Here is a 20,966-nt window from a genome sequence, read left to right as displayed (position 1 = left end):
ATTGCCTTCCATTTTCTCATTTGAGTCTCCCTATGACAGAGAGAGCCTTCACGGTCGCTCGGCTAAGCATTCATTCTTAATGCTGAATTTAAAGCACGCAACCCTGTAAAGGAGCCCAACAAAGCGAACTTGTGCGCGCCATCGGGAAGGTGATTTCACTGGGCAACAGGCTCGTTCATTGGCCCTCATTTCCTCTGCGAGCCGCACAAAAGCCTACATTAAGCTGGAAAGAGGCATGCCAGTCCTATTATTCTTAATACCTTTATCTATGTATATGTTATTTGGCCAAGCTTCTCGAAATGCATTTAAATATGATTAACATTGGCGCTGCTTCACTTTTTTTCCCCCTCTTTTTTTCACAAGCGGATCATGCCCACCCCCCCACCCCCCCGTAATGTTTTTGTAGCCGCACAGCTTTAGAGTTCCATTCTCATTCCTGTCGTCTCAGAAAACAAAACAAACTCCTGTTCCTGTCAGTTGGGTCGGAGATAGGGGCAGCGGTGGGGTGGGGGGCAACAGTGAAGGGTGGTGGGGGTGCGGCAGCTAAAAGCCTTTTGTCCATTGGGAAAGACCGTGTCAGCGGCCAGTGAGAAAAGGGGCTCCGGTCATTTGGCCACAGTAAAAGACCAAAAGTGTAAAGATTAGGGACGTAAGGGGTCGAGGTAAAAGCCTATGACTAATGTGGCTGGTCATTCACAGCTCTTGCCACATTGTTTGTCCACTGTCCAGATGGTCCCTGGGAATAAATCACAGCGAGAGGGAGTTCAGTGGATTGCTAGGCTTGACTTCCTGTCAGATTATCATGTAGTGGGGAAAGTCACTTGCCTTTTATTTTTCCCACTTTCTTTAGATCAGCATTTCAGACAAAGTCACCCGTGGCATAATTTTTTCAGTTGGAACATGTTTCGTCCACTAAAGCAGTTGCTATGGTAGACTGCAATATGAGCATAAATGTAAAAATATTTAAAATTGTGTGTGTGTGTATATGTATGTGTGTGTGTGTGTGTGTGTGTGTGTGTGTGTGTGTGTGTGTATATATATATATATATATATATATATATAATATGCAAATGTATGATTTTTTTTACTGTTTATTTGTATGATACCGCTGCAAATAAGTATTTGAACACCTGAGAAAATCAATGTTAATATTTGGAACAGTAGCCTACCCTTTGTTTGCAATTACAGAGGTCAAACGTTTCCTGTAGTTTTTCACCAGGTTTGCACACACTGCAGGAGGGATTTTGGCCCACTCCTCCACACAGATCTTCTCTAGATCAGTCAGGTTTCTGGCCTGTCACTGAGAAACAAAGAGTTTGAGCTCCCTTTATTGTGTTTAGGTTCGGAGACTAGCAAGGCCACGCCAGAACCTTGATATGCTTCTTACAGAGCCACCCCTTGGTTAACCTGGCTGTGTGCCTCAGGTCATTGTCATGTTGGAAGACCCAGCCATCTTCAATGCTCTAACTGAGAGAAGGTGGTTGTTCCCCAAAATCTTGCAATACATGGCCCCGGTCATCCTCTCCTTAATACAGTGCAGTCGCCCTGTCCCGTGTGCAGAAAAACACCCCCAACGTATGATGCTGCCACCCCCATGCTTCACAGTAGGGATGGTGTTCTTGGGATGGTACTCATCATTCTTCTTCCTCCAAACACGTTTGGTGGAATTATGACCAAAAAGTTCTATTTTGGTCTCATCTGACCACATTACTTTTTCCCATGACTCCTCTGTATCATCCAAATGGTTATTGGCAAACTTAAGACGGGCATGAACATGTTCTGGTTTAAGCAGGGGAACCTTTCATGCAATGCATGATTTCCAACCATGATGTCTTAGTGTATTACCAACAGTAACCTTGGAAACGGTGTTCCCAATTCTTTTCAGGTCATTGACCAGCTCCTTCCATGTAGTTCTGGGCTGATTTCTCACCATTCTTAGGATCATTGAGACCCCATGAGGTGAGATCTTGCATGGAGCCCCAGTCCGAGGGAAAATGACAGTCATGTTAAGCTTCTTTCATTTTCTAATTATTGCTCCAACAGTGGACCTTTTTTTCACCAGGCTACTTGGCAATTTTCCCATAGCCCTTTCCAGCCTTGTGGAGTTGTACATTTTTTCTCTAGTGTCTTTGGACAGCTCTTTGGTCTTGGCCATGTTAGTAGTTGAATTGTTTAATTCTTACTGATTGTATGGGATGCATACAATGGGATTGTATGGGAATGTATGGGTACCAGTGTCTATATGCTGCTAACTAACTCAAACAGGTGCATCTAATTTAGGATAATAAATGGAGTGGAGGTGGACATTTTAAAGGCAGACTAACAGGTCTTTGAGGCTCAGAATTCTAGCTGATAGACAGATGTTCAAATTGTATCATACAAATAAATAGTTAAAAAAAATCATATATTGTGACTTCTGGATTTTTTAAAATATTTTATATATATATGAATGTATGCACGCACGCACGTTTTATTTTTCTGGATTTTTTTATTTAATAGGAAATTCAAAAGAACAGCAATTATTTGAATATTGTATATATAATATCAATTTGAATATATTATTTGTAATTTATTTGTTATATGTAATGCACTGAATAGAAGTCAAAAAATCTTACTGACCCCAATCTTTTGAACAGTAGTGTATTTACAGTTTATGTTTGTATGCAAAGTTAATTTAAAGCATTCGGCCCCAAGACTTCACATCAAAGGTTTTAAGATCATGAGAAACATAAATTCAGTCCAGTCCAGATTTTTGACTTTTGTACAATAAACTTGACACTTGAACACCGAAAGCTGCACAGAAAGTGTTGAATCACTCTTTATTGGTGTCATCTCTTTGATCACTGGAGGGTGAGAGATGTCGGGAGGCGGGAAGATTTGCAGACAGGAGGACGGTGACTGGGACTGCTGAGCTGCAGGACAGTATGGCAGCCTGGTAGATATCAGGGGAAAATAGCGTTGAAGTCCATTTATCCGCACGCCCGCAGCTGTCCGCTGCTTGATGTAAATCCATCACCTGCGGCTTACTGCATTCACTGCAAAAACCTGGAAGCTTTTTGCACCCAGTCAGGTTTGAGACTGACCAAAAAAGTACCAGTTATGGAGAATTATACAGATACATCACATTCGATAGACCAAAGTACAAGTTTTTCGATTATCCAAAGCTTCTTTAGCAATTACTGAATATTCTGTATTCTATTCATACATGCAGATTCAAATAAGCTTGTATGTCTGATATGTTGAACAGATTAGTAATTCGTCTTAGCATTGACATTGATTAAATAAATCGTGTTAAACCGTCTTAAAAGATTAGCAGGCGTTCCATTATGAGCAAAAATAGATAGGGATCAAAGGGAATCGACAACAGTAAACAAACATTTTACCATTTTAAGGAAGGGGGGAACAAGCAGGACCCTCAAATTACCTTCCCAGTGCAGATCTTCTTTATAGTGGCAGTTTGTCATTTGGTGGAACAGTATAATTTATTTTCATCCTCCTGATGTGTTTCCCAGTAATGGCTTTGCATAGAGACCGTTTCTGCATACGCCCAGAGGGGAAAAGCTCACACACACACACACATGCATACACATACACGTTCTCTCTCTCTCCCTCTCTCCCTCTCTCGCACACACGCACACGCGCACACACACACTGTTCTTCCCCCCTCATTCACATCGAATAACACCACACAGCCTGATTTTCAAATGTGGAACATGTAAACATCAAGCCTTATTCAGTGCATTCATCATTTGCATGCATCTAATATCCAGAGTACAAATTAGTTGCCAAGCACTGAGAATGTCATTAAAATTCAATAGTTTTGTGCTAGATATATTTATCCTGCATCTTATACATTAGATGAATTTGTGTGTGTAAAGATGATTCAAATGGAGTCCTATGAACACAGTTTTGGGTGAAGGCAACCGTGTTGGGTTTGTAGCACAGAGTGACCCCTAATGGCCAGAGTGCGGTATCGCAATCCAGCGCTGGGCTCATGTGTGGCGTATGAGGGACACTGAACTGACACCCTTGGCAACCACTCGCCCGGTTGCCACGGCCAAGCAAGCAAGCAAGCAATTCGGAAGCCAGCTGTACTGCAGGAGCTGTTCCTTCTCATTTGCAGTTCATTTATCTCCCATCTCCGCAAGCCTCGCCAGCACACACACACACACACACAAACTCCCACTGGTAACCTCATCTCCATTGTGCCCAATCAACTGTGGAAAGTAAATGGCATCTCTCTCCCCCTTTTATTCATTCAAAATAACTCGCACATGCACTCGGCATAGCCGCGGCCGTCCTTCATACAAAACCACAGATGTAGAGACACTAGCTCATATACACGCATACAATAGAAATTGCCTCTGAAGCTCATGTCAATAAAGTATTGTCAAACGTAGCCTGCGATGAGTAAATTACATGCATTACTAAAGCTGTGTATGACAGTCGCTTCGCTTACACATGTGGTGGCTGCTACGTATCGATCGTTGTATTTAAATTCAGCAGCTGTGTTTGATGAACGCATGTGTAAGGGAAGCACTGTGTGTCAGCTTGTCAGATGCAAAATCATTTGGTGAAGCATTTAGGAAATAAACGTAAGAGCCCCCAAGCCAAAAGCTTTGTTCAGACAGGCAGTAATAGATTTTGTTGTTGTTGCATCTGACTTGACTTTTTGTTTACAATCTACAGTCTATTTTCATTTTTATCTACAGTTTGTAAAGCCAGTCATACATAGACACATACATTTTATATATATATATATATATATATATATATATATATATATATATATATATATATATATATATATATATATATATATATATATATGTATATATATATATATATATATATATATATATATATATATATATGTATAGTTTTAAGACATTCTTGCGTTTCTGTTTGTGACCCTTGGCCACAAAACCAGTCGCATGGGTATATTTGTGGCAATAGTCAAAATGATCGATTTTTCTTTTATGGCAAAAATCATTAGGATATTAAGTAAGGGTAATGTTCCATTGAGATGTTTAGTACATTTCATACCATAAATAATATGCATTTCTATGGACTGCATTTGGACAACTTTAAAGGCTATTTTCTCAATATTTAGATTTTTTTCGCACACTCAGATTCAATTTCTATTTCAGATTCGGTTTCAAATGGTTGATTGTCCTATCCTAACAATCAGTGGAAACTATGGAACCCATACATCAATGTAAAATGTTTTTAAGGTCATGAGAAACATTTATAGTTGTTTAAAGTTTTTTGTAGCCGTGAAAAAAGAGCCATTTTTTTACAAATCCATATGTGGTTTGAAAATCAGTCAGACATTTGTCATTTGCAGTGCCTCTCTCTATCTAGTTGAATTAGTAAATGGACGAATGAGTGATCTGTTTTGGACGTGACATGCATGAATGTGTACATACAGTAATACTGATCCTGTCACATGTGTTGATGAGTTGGACACACCAGCCAGATGTCATGATGGACATCTGCAGAGGCATGATTCCAGATTTCAGACCTGTTTGACAGACACTCTCTTCTGTCGCCGTCCTGCTGATGCTTAAGTCATTACTATGGCAACCCATGTGGATAAAGCAGATATTGACTACACTGTCTGAACAAACACCTCTGATTTCATCACTTGCACTATGACAGCACAGACACTACAGGAAAACGAAGCAGATTTATGTGCGCGGTGAACACGAGCACGCGAGAGTCAGACAAATCCAGATTTCTGCACGCGTGTCGTCGGCTTCAGAGAGCAGATGAGCTTTAGTTATTATGGGACTCATCAGCACTGTAAACTTGAGAGAGCTCCAGACATCCTCCAGACACACTCGCCTCCTTGGTATGAATCGTCCGTATCTCATTCCCTGCACTAATTCCAATTTAATTGCCAGTGGCCTGAAGCCTCCTCAATAGGAGTAACAAATGGTTTGATTTTGTAGACTTCATCAGACTGCATTTTAAATGCGACACTCACCCCGCGCGAATGCCAATGAAGCAGAGGAGAGGCTGCCTGTTTACTAATTATCCTTTTTCTTACTGGGAGCCGCACTGCAAGGGTTGTCTGATTAAATCGGATTTGTGGGATAGGGGGGAAAAGCAAGCACGGTCCTCTGCTTTGTAAACGATCCTCATGCAAGGCAAGGGCCAGCCGTGCACTGTAAATTCTGCTCTCTTAAAGGGACACCGGGTCTTTTGTAGACCTAACGCAGGGGTGGGTCCACTCGTAAATTCCTCCCCTTACTTGCCCCCCCAGTGTTACAGTGTTTATGATCTTTTATCGCTTCATCCATCAGGGCAGCGGGATGATTCAAATAGCGGCTCTCCAAACACGGATCATGATGTATAGGCTATACAGTTTAAGTCTCACTTTTAAAATTTAGCAGCAGCTTCTCATACATTTTTTGCATGTTCAAGTTTGTCGTCATCACAATGATGAAAGATTGGATGTACAATGTACTTTGCACAGATACGAATAAACTACTTTTTTAGTACCCTCGTCTTATGTTATATATATGTATATTGCAGTAATATCCAATGACGTTGTGATAGCCCTAACGTCCATTTTAAGTATCTTATTTAACCATGACGAACCCGGAACTTTCCTGTAATCGTCAAGAACAATTAATCAGCGCAGCAGAACCATGCTTGCATTTTACAGAATCCTCTTTGCAGGCACGTTGAGCTAGGGTTGAAAGCTTACTTAATTATGAAGAATCTGCCTCCAACACCTGTCAAAGTCAATAGGGCCAATTTCTTCCATGTGGTTTGGTGAGTGATGAAGACATTTTCTCTGTCTAAATGGACACTGGAGAAACCATATGGTTCCATGACATTATCTTGAGGTAATTAATATGGCTTCTACAATGACATCTGGTGGCATTAATCTATCTGAGAACGCGGCATCTCACCGTGGCCACCCGACATGAAAGTGAATTATCTGTAACTATTATTGGTGCAAAGTCTGGAAAGGTACCAGCCCCTGAATGAGAAGTAATCTTTTTTGGCGGTTTAACGCAGATTGCGCCGTCCTCATTCTTTTCCTTCAAAGCATCAGTTTAATGCTTTTAAAAGTCTGCCATTGTAATTCTCGTTTTAAAAAGCCACCACTTGAGATGAAAACCTGTTAAATCAAATAGCGTATTTTACACGTCCCCCTGTCGGGTGTCATGTATTTGTAAGGCAGACCTTCGGAGACCAATGACACTTTGATAGTAACACACAAAATGTTATTTTGTTTCTCCCTCTCTCTCCCTCTCTCGCTGTCTCCCATCTCACCATCTCTCCTCCTGTTAGATCAATAAACAATTCATTGAAGCTCTTTTCTTTGCTTTTCTTGTCAGAGGCACAGAGGCGTTTTGAATGCATTAAGGCAGCGCTCTGTGCTGTCACACGCTCTGTATTCTAGACCAAAGCTGTCAGTCGTTGCCCTCCCTTCCTCGCCAGCCCCCTCTGAAAGCCTCAGGCTCCTCTAATGCCACATTATGCCCAGCCACTCTCCCGGATTACATGGATGTGCAGTCCTCCTGTAGTCTGGGCTCATTAGGTGTCAGCCAGAGTGAGCGAGCGAGCAAGCGAGTGAATACCCTGGCCGGAGAGATGCTGCAGACATATCGCATCACGCACACGCGGCCGCAGGAACAGCTTGTACCTGTTGACTTCCCAGCAGCCTGTAGCACTCAGTCATAAAAACACTCATGTAACATCTCTTTATCTATCCGTCTCTCCCTCTCCTCGGATTTAAAACCAGATTTGAGCAGAGAGAAAAAAAGACAAGAGTGATATGAAGCCAGACTTGGGAGAAAAATGTCTCTTTCTCTCCAATTGCAAGTACAAAACCGTGGAAATGAATGGGTCAGAAAGCCTTTACCCTTCAGACCTGGAGCCCTTTGGTAATGCGCTCCCTATAATACTCACATTTATACATCCCAATTATAATTAAGATGCAGTCCCCATGAAAATCATTACACTGCTCGAAGGGGTTCTTGTGACTAATGTTCTCAGTACGCCGCGCTATACACAGATATGCTCGCTTGCAAACGCAGTAGGAAATGGTAAATTTCTCTTCATAGCCCCATTTCACACTGAGCCAAAGTTCTGTGTTTTGCACATTATACTAATTGTGGGACTAAATATTTGGGCTTTCTTTTCAGGCTATGAGTACCCCCCCTGTACGTTAAAGGGGTTGGATAGTTTTGGCACCAGTCTGACCATATTGTCACGCCCTCCTGAGCCCCTGCTAGCACCCATTGTCCCCATGCTCAGCGGGGCTGCCAAGGCCCCCTTCTGCCCCGGAGCGCCCAGGCAGCCCTACACCACCACTACCACCCCCCCCAACCTGGCCCAAACAACTACCCCCATGACCCCTGCTCCCCTCCTGCTGTCAGTCTTGAACTTCTCTCACAAGCTTCACACATACCATACAGTCTTGGTGTACATATACTCCATGGCGCTGGCTTACTCGGCATTCACCTATGTCACAACCCTATGTGCTTTGCTTACACATCTAATCTGTCTGTCTGCCTTTCTGTCTGGATGTCCTCTTTGTACATGGTTCTTTTTTTTAAAAAACATTTTGAATTGGGCAGCTAATTATAATTGGAGGTGTGGTTAAAAGCATAGGCCTATATTTATTACACAATGACTGGAATGCTTGGTTCTGATTATTTGATGTAATTATTTGAAATATTAATATGAATTAGTTTTAACTCAAATTATTCACAGAATACATATTTCAAACAATTAATTTAAAGGGGTGATGAATTGAGAAATTAACTTTCCCTTGAGTTTGAAAGGAAAGTTATATAAAAGGTCATAGTAATATAAAATTATTAAAAGTTGAAGAGCTGAAAATGTCCTTTTTAGTCAAAGAAAAGCTTTTATAGGCACCAGGCGCAACAAAACACACCTCTACAGAACGTGTAATTCTGTAGATTACATATTCTGTAGATTTCAAAATTATAATCAAAATTATAAATAATCTCTCCCTCATGTGAACTGAACTGACAGTGGAGCTGAAGCTCATTAAATATGCACATCTTACTTTACTTCCAAGTCTCCAGTGCGGCACGACCATCAAAACCCAGCGTTCAGGAGACAGCCTCAAAACCAGTGTAGAAAATAACCTATTACTTATTAGTTATAGTGTTTTCGAATGTAAAAAACACACAAACATCATTAGTTGACCTCAGACAACAGCATAAAAAAATTAAAAAAGTCAGAGAATGACACCTATAAAAACCCTAATTTGTGCAGGAACAGAACATTTGAATGGATAAATTGTGACTGTCTTTGATTGAGTCATTGGATTGTCCACTCAGCCAATTTGTTCAAGCACCCTTATTCATTCAGGAACAGAATGTGTCTTTTGAATAAATCAATGCATCATTCACTCAAATTATTCGTTCTGATTCAGTTAACACTCGGCTAAACAAAAATCACCAATATAACTGTCAATATTGTGTCTAAAATCAAAATTTGCTCAATAGTAACTTCTTGTTTGTTGAACTTTTGTATAAATGTTATTGCAAATTTTTTATTGAAATGCAGATCTATCTTTGTTCAAATCTATCATGTAACACGAGGTGATGTACAGACAGTTAATCATTGCTGCAAAGCAAACTGTTCAAAGGTGATACAAGACTACATTTGACTACATTTATCCCTTTTTTGTTTGTATAAGAGTGTGCAATAATATAAAACTAAAATTCAACACTCTCCTATATTGCACCACAGCCATCAGGCATTGTCAAAAGTTTCGCAACACATCAGATATACATTAGATCAAACGTCAACATACTGCATACTACGTTCTCATCTAGGTAATGCGTTTCAAGTGGAGCCGCAGGACAGGTGTGTCATAGTGCCAGGCTCTTCACTGAGCAACAGGTGACATCACACCTCACTGCAGTGGCAACAGACAGATAGAGCAGCAGGAATTTGTATTCCATCAGCACTGGTGAATTGAAACGTAAGCTAATTGACTTTGGTCTCACCAGCTTAGAATAGCACTCGTTCTCCATGTGGGGTTTCTCAGAGCTGGCGTCGGCCCTGTGGGGGAAACAGTTACATCGTCTAACTCTCACATTAAGTTTTAATCACAGCCCTGTTCGGTTTGTCACAAAACAGTGTTGTGTTTGCTCTGAATTCTTAAATGAATTCAAAACGGTTGTATGTGCAGTATATGAACTTTAAAGCCGTCTATTCTAGTGTACTCCTAAAAAAACAAACACAAAAATGCTTTTGTCGAGTGGTTTCAATGGGTCTATAGCTGATTGTGATTTATGTGTTATGTGGCATACTATGCTAGACATGGTTATCTTCTGAGTCAGGGATGACCGGGCACGCAGTCTTACAACCATCCTACAGTTTAGAGGTGTTTGCGGTGGTGAACACAAGCAGAACACCGCCAACACCTAAATGCTGTGGTGTACCCGCTGTTAAGTAACGGCCAATGCTTCTTCAGGGCTATTAACTTAACACTGCGATGGAGCCAAGAGGCCCTTATAAATAGACACAGGAGTGGAGGTAAATTATGCCAAAATTCAGGCAGCAGCAGCCAAAGCCAGTCCTCTATCCAGGTGTCACTTTGTCCAACTCAATTTTGCACTGTAATAGAGGCGAGTGGGTCAGCCACTTCTCTCTCTCTCTCTCCCTCTAGTTCTTTTTCCTCTGCCTTACCCTTCAGTACCTCACAGAAGAGTTTCTCCCAGCTAGGCCATTTACTTGTGACGCTCTTTACTTCACACCGAGGAACACTTAATTCCAGCTAACACCAATCACATGGACACTGCACTTCCCTTCATGGCTGCCGCTTTATCAGCTGTCCCCCCTGCCCTTCTTCTGTTCCCAAAATAGTGTTTTTTCTTCAGTGGAAGTGTTTTTACCACTTGAGAAATATGATGCATCAAAGGGTGAACTGTAAGATGTGGTGTTTAACTCGTAATGGAAGCATAATCCACCTTTGGAATTGTTTCAAAATCAAATTATACCCTTAAAACAAATATTGTCTGGAGACTATTCTCTTTTTTTTGTATGTTAAAGTACAGTTACAGTTACATTTACCATTCAAAAAGTTTGGGGTCAGAATTGTTTTTTTTTTTAAAGTAAATTTAATTATTTTATTCAGCAAGGATGTATACATACACACATAAAGTGACATTATTAAGCATAAAAATAGTATGCAGCACAACTGTTTTCAGCATTTATGATGATAAGAAATGTTTCTCTAGCACCAAATCAACAAATTAGAATGATTTCTGAAGGATGATGTGACTAATTGCAGTAATGGCTGCTAAAACTCAGCTTTGCATCACAGGAATACATTTAATTTTAAAATAGATTCAAATAGAAAAGCTATTTTAAATCGTATTAATAAACCATACAAACCAAAACATTAATAAACCATAATATGAATAATATACATAAAATATACATCACTTACTTTCTATAATTAAACTTTTCTAATTCTTTGCATGAAATAAAAATAGCATTTTATGTAATTTATATAAAATGTGGCCAAAATTCTCAAGATTGCACCATTTTAAAAGAGATGTGGGCCCACAGTACAATACATGGCCACTGATTGAGCTTTTTTTGAGAGGGGAATACTTGAAAACAAAAGTGGGTGAATTATCATCATTAAATCTTTCAGTCACCGATAATGTGTGATTTTTAAGAGCAATCACAGAGCACTGGTGATGTGGCTTAGTCTTTCCCTCCACCCCATCCAGACCCTTGAGCTCCCGGGTCAGAGTCCACCTAACCTCCCGCATTCCTCAGAGCCTTTCCTCCCTACCCCCTGCCCCTTTTCCTCCTGTCACCCTGTCTTTCATCTCCCTTCACCCACCCCTTGAAAATTAGCTTTTTATGTTTCTTTACACCCTTTAGATTTGCCATGAACCTTACTGAAGCAAACTTGCTTTTCACAACCCCAAACTTCTTTGGGATTTCCTTCCATAATCGATGCCTCCCTCTTTTTCATCGATAAACCGGGAGACGTAAGGAGTCATTAAAGATGGAGACTGTGAGAGGGGGAGGGAGATGGCTGGGCCGAGAGAAAGCCAGAAGGAAGGCTTGTCAGTATTTATTTGCAGAGAAGCCGCAATTTAGCTGCACTGTCTGAGATTTAAGAACAGGAATAGTCGTTTCTCTCGCTCACCTCAAACTCCTCCTCTCATCCTCTCAATCGCTCCCGTTTTTTCTCCAGCAAATGCTGATTGATCGAGCTTTATGAACATGAGACTTGGGCTCCTCATAGATTTTTAAATTAGTGGCAGCTTTGCCCCAAAGATGTGTTATCGACTCATGAAATAGAAGCAGAGCTTAAAACACTCCCACTTTCCCCAGAGTTTTCTAGAGCCTGATAATTGAAAAAAAAAGTGTGAAGTGTGAGTCTGTGTATTAGAGTTAAGCAAAAGAGAAATTGTTCACTTTGCACCATTATCTATATGGTACATATAGACCAAAACACTCAGGTATGTGTCTGTTTTTTAAGTGGAGATTTCAATGATTTGGTAATATTACCACTCCAGTCTGTTTGTCATTTCAGTTTATCTATCCGCTAACCTCTTGTAGCTCTGTATTATATGTGCATCTCACCCAGTGGTACTGAATTAGATTCTCCTATTGATCCACTGAGACTGAGTGTATTTTCTAAATGAGTCATTGTCTTTTTCAGCTTGATTGTCCAGTTTTTGCAGTGATCATGTAATTCAAAAGAACCGGAATTTCTGCACAACATGCATCACCAAACTAAATTGCAAAAATGAAAAAAAGAAGTCTGTCCCGAAAAGAATTGCTGTTTAAAGACACTTTTGTCATACATTACTGTAAATGGTGTTATGCATGCATGCTAACATCTCTCTCTGTCTGCTCCCAGGATCAGACATGGCCATCTTCTGTTTGCTGTGTGGTAAGCGCTTCCAGACGCAGACGGCTCTGCAGCAGCACATGGAGGTCCACGCAGGCGTGCGCAGCTACATCTGCAGCGAGTGCAACCGCACATTTCCAAGCCACACCGCACTCAAGCGCCATCTCCGTTCGCATACAGGTCTCTCATCATCTCTATACTACTTGAGTTTCTGTCTTAACGTTGCACATTTGTGCATAAACCGGAGGCCTTAGGAGCCACATTTTTGGAATGAATCAGTAATACTAATTTGATGCTTTGATGTTTTATGCACATCCGTCAAGCCGAATGATTATACATGCTGAGATGTGATTCACCCTGTAGAGTGTTTAAATCAGGATCCTGGTACAGTCATTGTGTTGGCTTTTTTCCCACCCGTCATCCCATCACCTTCTGGACGGAGGTGGATGGAATGAAGAGCGCAGGCTGAAGTGACATGTCATTTAGCGAAAGGCCACAGCGCTGTGATGACTTGTGACAGCACAGATATCACCCTCCCCAGACGGGCTAGCCCTGCTATACGGCGGTTTCATCCCCATGTGGCCAGGCACGCGGCTGAGCAGATGCGACGGCTCGGGGAACGGTCTCCATTACTGTCTCCGAATATGAGACGCTGGAAATGAATCCCATTTTCTCCAGAAAGCCTTTTCCCCCCATCGTCTCTGACCTTAAATAACAGCCTGATGTGTCAGAGTTGCTTTACTTGGCGGTGGCAGGGATGAATATTTGAAGCGAAAGCGAGAGATGAGCAAAGCCGCCTGTTTACAGGCCGCCCTGGCCGTTACTGGGCGGCTGACGGCACAAGACGGCCAAGCGCTTACTGTACTCGCTTGTCCACGGCGGACTGCACATCGGAGCCGACGCTCCCGCCTGCACACATAAATGTCAACGGTATGCTTTGCCGCAGACGTGGCAGAGAGAGAGAGATGGAGAGAGAGAGAGAGAGAGAGGGGCTGTGACGCAGCGTCGCGCTAGTTTGAACCCAATTCTCTGTGGGCGTGTATTAAATTACAATGAGCGCTAGCAAGCACCCCGTTTAATGTGATGTGGGGGCTTTTGTCAAGGAGCTGAAAGGGGAAAACTGCTATTGGCTCTTGCAAAAACCACCGAAAATAAGTCTCAGATTTTTTTTTAAAGAGGACAAAAAAGAAGACTCGCTGCTCGCGTTTAATTCTCCTTTGATCTTCTTAATCTCATTGACAGTGTATTTTTTTAATGTTGGAAACTGAGTCGCAGATGTGATAAGCACTGGATATTCCTCCAGAGCTGTGTTTCCCAACCTTTTTTTATCTTATTTATTCCCACAGCACCATCAAAAGGGCTCATCGAAAGTACCGTTTCATCAATAAAGAAACCATAAATTTTAAACTTATTGTGTACTTAGTAGTATATCATTTAGCATTAACGTTAAAGTTGCCATTATTACATTGATTTACTGTAAAAACAATCACTACTGTGTGTTACTCACCAACTGGCCTATATAAAACTTTGTTTGCCTCAACCTTAAGCTTTCTCAAAAGAATTTCTTTTGTTTAAATATTGCAGTTCAGTTCGGGAAATATATATTTGCTCTTATTTTATAGCCGTATTGCTTTGTGACGCGAAGGGGTGAAAATATAGTTTTTGAAATGTCGTCCTTAAATCATCATCTCTCTGAGGTCTTTAAATGTCCGGAATAAATTACATTTTAGTGTATTAAAATAGAAACAAATTTAGGCACAGGTGGGGTTAGGGAATAGTTTAAATTGAAATATTTCGCTATATTGCTGTTTTCATTGTGTTTTTTTATCAAATAAATGAAAAGTGCATTGAAATTGATCACCACTTTGTTGAAACAATGGCGCGATAGCTCGACGTATCCCTGTTTTTCTCCATGTGTGTGGTGCCCACTCAAAAATAACTTAAATGAGTGATTATGGCCCACACAGTCATTATTCAGTAATTCAAACCCAAGCTTAAATTTGATTTCAGTCATACCTCGTCCCAAAATGCTGATGCAGAACCAATTTTAACAGGATTTCAGAAAATTGATTACACACGTTTCCACTGATTTTAAAGAGGAATTTCTTGAACATACTTGCTCGTGTACGTTTACTGGCTCACGCAGTGTGAGCAAACGCTGGCATCCATTAGGGCTGATAATCATGGCAGCCCCCTCGCCCCCCCCCCGATTCCGCACGCTGCCGGCCGTGCCTCGTTAATATTCCGTTGTTGTTCTGTGCTTGTGTTTTATTCGGAGCCCATTTTCCATCTGCGGCGGGTGTTTTGTGTTCGCAGCTGTGTTTGATAGTGCAGCCCAGTCGAGACCCTGGCAGTGATGGATCCTTGATTTACGCTGCTTAGCGCATAATGAACTCGGCCCCTGCCTTAACGTAAGCCTTGGCCCTGCCAGGCGGCTGGCGCTGCCCACAGACCCCGGCCAGGTACACCACCGCAGCAGTCCCCTGGGGCACGGGGACGCAGGTGGCAGGCCCCGAGCTTCCCAAATGTCTTTTCCGCCCTCTTTGTGCCTCCCAGTCACCAGGCTTACAGACAGACACAGAAAGGAACCGAAGAACACGCAGTCGGTGACAGCATCTTGATCTATCACCTTGTATCTTTACTGCCTCAAAGCTTAATGTATTCCAAACAAAGCAAAGCTGGCAAACAGAATTTGATAAGCAAATTGCCTTCTGTTTATAGCAGTGACATGCTACATTTACATAACAGGTAGCCTAAAAAAATACAGTGATATGAATTTGTGCCTTGTGGTATCAAGAGAGAGCTGTCACAAATTATTTTGTCAAATAAAGATTAAAGATGCTTTTACCAAAGGGTAGAATCAAGCCTGCGGATTTAACTCATGGACACTTTTCTGGAGGCTAGCGCAGATGTCTTCGATTGAAACGCCAGCTTAGGCGCAATTAAAGTCAGGTGAATTTGGCGTGATTGCTATTCGCGTCGCGTGCCGGAGAGAAGTCAGGGAGCGTGATGGATTGTGATCTGTTCTGCGGAGGAGGCGTTTTGAAGCGCTGCATTTCGTACAGCGTCTGATAACTTCATGCACACAAATAAATACTGTCACTTTTATTGATTTCTGAAATGTATGGGGTTTTTTTTTTTTTACTGTTTTGTGTCTTCTTTTTTTCTCCCCATATTTTTTTTCTCTCCCATTACTGCCGAAGCGAAGACTGGAGCCCGAGCAGCCGTGTAAATGTGAGGCGTTTAGCTGCGTCTCGCCACAAAACGTGCCTAAGGAAATTGACATTGTCTGGTAACGGGAGGCGGCGAGAGTCTGAGCATGACAGTACATAACGAGAAATGCAATTTATTCCCAGGCACGGTGCCGCTCGGACAGCCAGATAATTAAACGCGTAGGTCATAGACGATGACTTAAACCCTCCGCACAGAAGTGAAATGCATTAAATATGGGGAACATTACACGCCTGGCAGAGTCGCGCTTCTGTACGGAGAGAGAGTGATATATGGTTAGCTGATAGTGAGACACAGAAACGCAATTAGTGCAGAGAGCAGAAAAAGAAACACCCCCGCATATCATAATATCACTGATTACTGACCTCTGAATATCCATTACAGTCCAGAAAGATATAGACGAGATGACCTATAATAGACAACTGGTGATAATGTAATGGCTTCATTTAAAATAAATATTATAGACCAGTTGTATAATGCATTGTGAATCAAAGAGAAAAATTACTTGTCCTATTGTATAAGTCCTTTTTGTTTTCTTTTTCTTCAATCTTGAAAATTGTCATTTAACTTGTTTCCTTCAGTTGTCTTTTTTTTTCTTCATTTCTTACTTTTTCTGACATTTTTGAAACATTTTCATTTTACAGCCTTTTGTATGTTTACCTTATTGAAAATAAGTGATAAAATACCTATGTCCGTTTTATACTGATACATATTGGAAATTAAAATTAGTTATTTTTGCGCAAATAATTAATTGGAAGATTGATTTCCAATGTGTATCAGTGTATAAAGACGGTGTAAACACTGGCTGAATCTGAAAACGCCCCCTATACCCTTAAATAGGGCACTCTTTGAAAGTAAAACCATTTTTAGTGGTGTCCGAAACCATAGTGGACATTATTGAGTGCACTCATTCAATCCCACAATGCAGTGCAATAATGAGTGTACAGCTGATGTACACACAGCGGCTGTCCAAATTCGCTCACTTGTTTTCATTCACTCCTTCAAGTGAACTGTATGAGTGGACTAACATTAGGAATAGTGAATGATGGTATAGGGGGGCGATTTTGGATTCAGCCACTATTTCTTTGACCCTATCAAAACTGAGTAACACTGCAACATTTTCATTTGTTGCCACTGGAGGTACAGAAATAACTCCTTTAAAAGATGAAATTATGTTTTTATCATTTATGATTACATTAACTCATGCACAATGCTGACCGGACCTCTGTTCAGCAGGTGACCACCCGTTTGAGTGCGAGTTCTGCGGCAGCTGCTTCCGAGATGAGAGCACTCTGAAAGGACACAAACGCATCCACACCGGAGAGAAGCCCTATGAATGTAACGGCTGCGGCAAGAAGTTCAGCCTCAAACACCAGCTAGAGACCCACTACCGTGTCCATACAGGTACTGTGCACTACTTCATGTTTATCAATCCAAGATAAATGGGAATGCTAACCTTTTCCAGCACCAGTGAGAATTTTGATCCAGTAACATGCACTACTTAAATCACGTTACGCGCTACAGAGGTATGTAGCAGCTTTCTGTTATCCTTTTCAGTAGGTGAGCATCATATCGGATCTTTAGATACCAGCTGCGTCCGATGGCAGTGTGTAGGCCAGGCCTCTGTTTGGCTTCAGACCTGCATTAAGAGCCCCCTTTCCTCTTGTTAAGGTGATATCTGATTTATACTCACGTCTTGGCACTCTGTAAAGCCCACACCAAAGGGCAGGCCATTTCCAGTGCTGTCAGCTCACTCTTTGACAGGGGGATTAGTGCGGTACTGTAGAGACCAGGTCACACAACGGGCCCCAAACCGTCCCCTCCTCTATGCCACTCAAAAAACCGATCCTGTTAAGCCAAACTATCAAGAAAGCCTGTCAAATAATTGGCTTCTTTGGGTGGGGATGGAGCAAAGCCTCAGCAGCGAGCACACAGCTCCTGAGATAACAAGAACAACGACAAGCTCACAGTCAAAGGCCACCGCATGCAAAAAGGGAGCCGCTTGATGAAGCATCGACATTGGCAGCACCGCTGCTGTCAATGGCCAATCAATACCTCGGCTCCATTTGCAATTCATTATTGCCTGGTTTTCTGAGGCTGCCCTGTTTACAGTGCAGTTAAAGTACACTGACCACACGTGCATGTATCACTGGAGTCCCGGCGGTTTAATGACCGTCTCACTTGGGCCTCTGCATACGCAAACGCAGACGGACATGACATTGCTCGAACCTCCGAGGTCAAGGTTCCTCAATCCCTCAGTTAAACAGAAGACCTGAGCAAACAATGCAGAGACTTTGCATTCCCAGGATGCCTTTACCCAACACAAGCATTCTTCAATCCTCAACTTATCAATGCTTTCCCTAGTGACATTTTAAAGGTCAACGTTTAGATGACTTATTTTCACTGTCAGGGGGAATGTGCTGCGCTTTGCGTTAAGAGGTTTCAGACAACTTTCTGAAGCAAGGACAAATTTGCTATTTAACTAAGTGGTTATTTTGTCTTGTGCAACATTTAGGCCGTGTGTCCACCAAAGCGTGTTTAGGTAGCTGAAATCGCCAAGCGCTCTGCTAAAAGCACCTCTAGCTGTCTGTCAGTGCTTGAGAGTTCACTCTTTGCTTGCTATGATATGGAATAACTGCGGAAGGGTTACTAGTTTCACAGATAGTTTGTTTCTGTGTTGTTTCTATATAGAAATGCCAATACAATGTAAAGTATTTGCTCTGGCTCTTGTTTAAAATAATTTTGTTCTGTTATTATGCTTGTTGTTGTCGTCTGTTGGCGTTGTACAAGCAGAATGTGGCAGTTGGTTGTGTTTTATTGGTCCCAGCCTTCCTCCACTGTGATTGGACAGCTGGGTAAAAACGTGCTGCATTTCACCCAAAGTTCTGCATTCTTCAACTCTCTGCGACCAGTAAAACGCATGGAGCGCTAAAAAATAGACACGCATTGTCGCGCTGCTGCCGTTTTAAAAACGCAGCACTGCCATTTCAAACTATTGAGAAAAATACGCTAGCTTCAGGGTGGGAAACGCTTTGACTGTCACATGGTCTTCTTATACTGCTCTTCCATTTCATTTTGATTGGGTTTTTTATTCAATGCTGCAAAATTGTTATACACTTATGTTTTGAGACTATAGAAGGGAAAATTGTTGCGTAGACAACTTTCCAAGTGTTTGCTAATTTATTTAATTAATTTCAAGTCTTTATGCTCACCAAGGTGGAATTTATTTGATTAGGAATGCAATAAAAAAAAGTATTATTAATATAATAATTATTATTGGCATTCAAATATATTATTATTATTTTTTTATTAGGATCATAGTGAACACAGAACACAACAAAACACAAAACAACAATAAAACAGCAGTAATATTAACAGCAATAAAAAATCAGCTGAGATGGCAAATAATAGTAGTAATAGTGGAAGTATTTAAATAATAGAATGTAAAATAATGATGATAATATTTTGTGATGACTGTAACAGTCATATAAGTAATAATAATAACAGTTATAATAACAATAATGATACTAAAGATGGTGATTAGTTGTGTTGACTGCAATAGTAATATCAATAATAATATTAATTGATAACTTTTAATAATAATGATAATAATTTTAAAAAATGTTGATGATGATAGTAATAATTTATTATTATTTTGTAATTCATTTCATTTAGGTAGTTTTCCTCTGGTAAAGCTGAATTTTTCAGCATCATTACTCCAGTCTTTAGTGTCACATGATACTTCAGAAATCATTCTGATATGCAGGTTTAGTGCTGAAGAAACATTTCTTCTTATCATCAATGCAGATGAATACTCCTGTCTGTTCACAAGTATAAAAGCGAAAACCATTCAGTGTGCAACATCTCTTGACGTGTCTTGCAAAGTCCTGACATTTTCTATTCTCTGTGCAGGTGAGAAGCCGTTTGAGTGCAAGCTCTGCCACCAGCGCTCCAGGGACTACTCGGCCATGATCAAACACCTGCGCACCCACAACGGAGCCTCTCCGTACCAGTGCACCATCTGCCTGGAATACTGCCCCAGCCTCTCCGCCATGCAGAAGCACATGAAGGGCCACAAGCCTGAAGACATCCCTCCGGACTGGAGGATAGAGAAGACTTACCTGTACCTCTGCTATGTCTGAAGGGGGGGCGGGATGGCGGGGAGGGAGGGGAGGGCGAGGGGTTAAAGCACCTGGAAACACAGTCAGGAAATGGACGGATTTGTCAGATGGCCTGGAAAAAAGGCAGTGTGGGAACGGGAACTAGAAAGACAGAAATCTTACCCATCAGTATCACACACAAAAAAAAAAGCATCATGTTGTAGCCGTTTGTCCGTTCATATGGGAAGCTCGTTCTCTACGTGTCCGGTCACGTCCCAGACTATAAATGTCTTATATCAGTCAAACGACACTTCAACACACTTCGTAAGGATGCCCTCTCCTGGTACACGACAGTAGTGTGAACGAGACACAGTGTTTATCTCTGACTGATCGCAGCAGAGATGTCAGTGCACGAAGCACTTAGATCCGTCAGTGGTAATGTGCCAGTCAGGTACGCCACAGCAAATATGAACCGTCACGTTCATCAGGGTCATTACTGCAAACTGGGATGTAAGCTTCCTGCAAAACATGTTCACAATGCCCAGCTGACTGCCAGAGCGCAGATCCCTCCCATATGATTCGCATTCATTAAGGGCTTATTGGTTTAACCAGTGTACAAATCAGCTAAGCTCTCAGTACTCTGCTCATCAATGTCATTTCACTTTTTTTCCCCCTCTCGGCGTAGCTTCGTACCGCATATTACAAGCTAACTTCACGACGACAGTTTTTGTTTGATGCTGATTTCTCAAGCG

At 41.5% G+C, this 20,966-nt stretch overlaps 1 protein-coding gene across 4 annotated transcripts in view; it reads left to right on the top strand.

Moving 5' to 3' along the window:
- The window catches only part of zbtb16a (zinc finger and BTB domain containing 16a), a 132,799-nt gene extending 112,527 nt beyond the window's left edge, over nucleotides 1–20,272 (top strand). For 3 of the 4 annotated variants that reach the window (XM_067422692.1, XM_067422691.1, XM_067422690.1), the window contains 3 exons: nucleotides 12,893–13,063; nucleotides 17,348–17,518; nucleotides 20,027–20,272. In XM_067422692.1, the coding sequence (XP_067278793.1) occupies nucleotides 12,893–13,063; nucleotides 17,348–17,518; nucleotides 20,027–20,256 (572 nt within the window). In that variant the 3' untranslated portion in view covers nucleotides 20,257–20,272. The remainder of the gene's footprint in view (nucleotides 1–12,892; nucleotides 13,064–17,347; nucleotides 17,519–20,026) is intronic. The other variant, XM_067422693.1, reaches the window with a different exon arrangement.
- The last annotated feature ends 694 nt before the right edge of the window (nucleotides 20,273–20,966 follow it).

Source organism: Pseudorasbora parva, chromosome 18 (genome assembly GCF_024679245.1).
Source record: "Pseudorasbora parva isolate DD20220531a chromosome 18, ASM2467924v1, whole genome shotgun sequence".
In the NCBI taxonomy this organism is placed as follows: domain Eukaryota; kingdom Metazoa; phylum Chordata; class Actinopteri; order Cypriniformes; family Gobionidae; genus Pseudorasbora; species Pseudorasbora parva.
The sequence above is the reverse complement of the archived record's forward strand: the minus strand, read 5'-3'. Positions and strand labels throughout refer to the sequence as shown.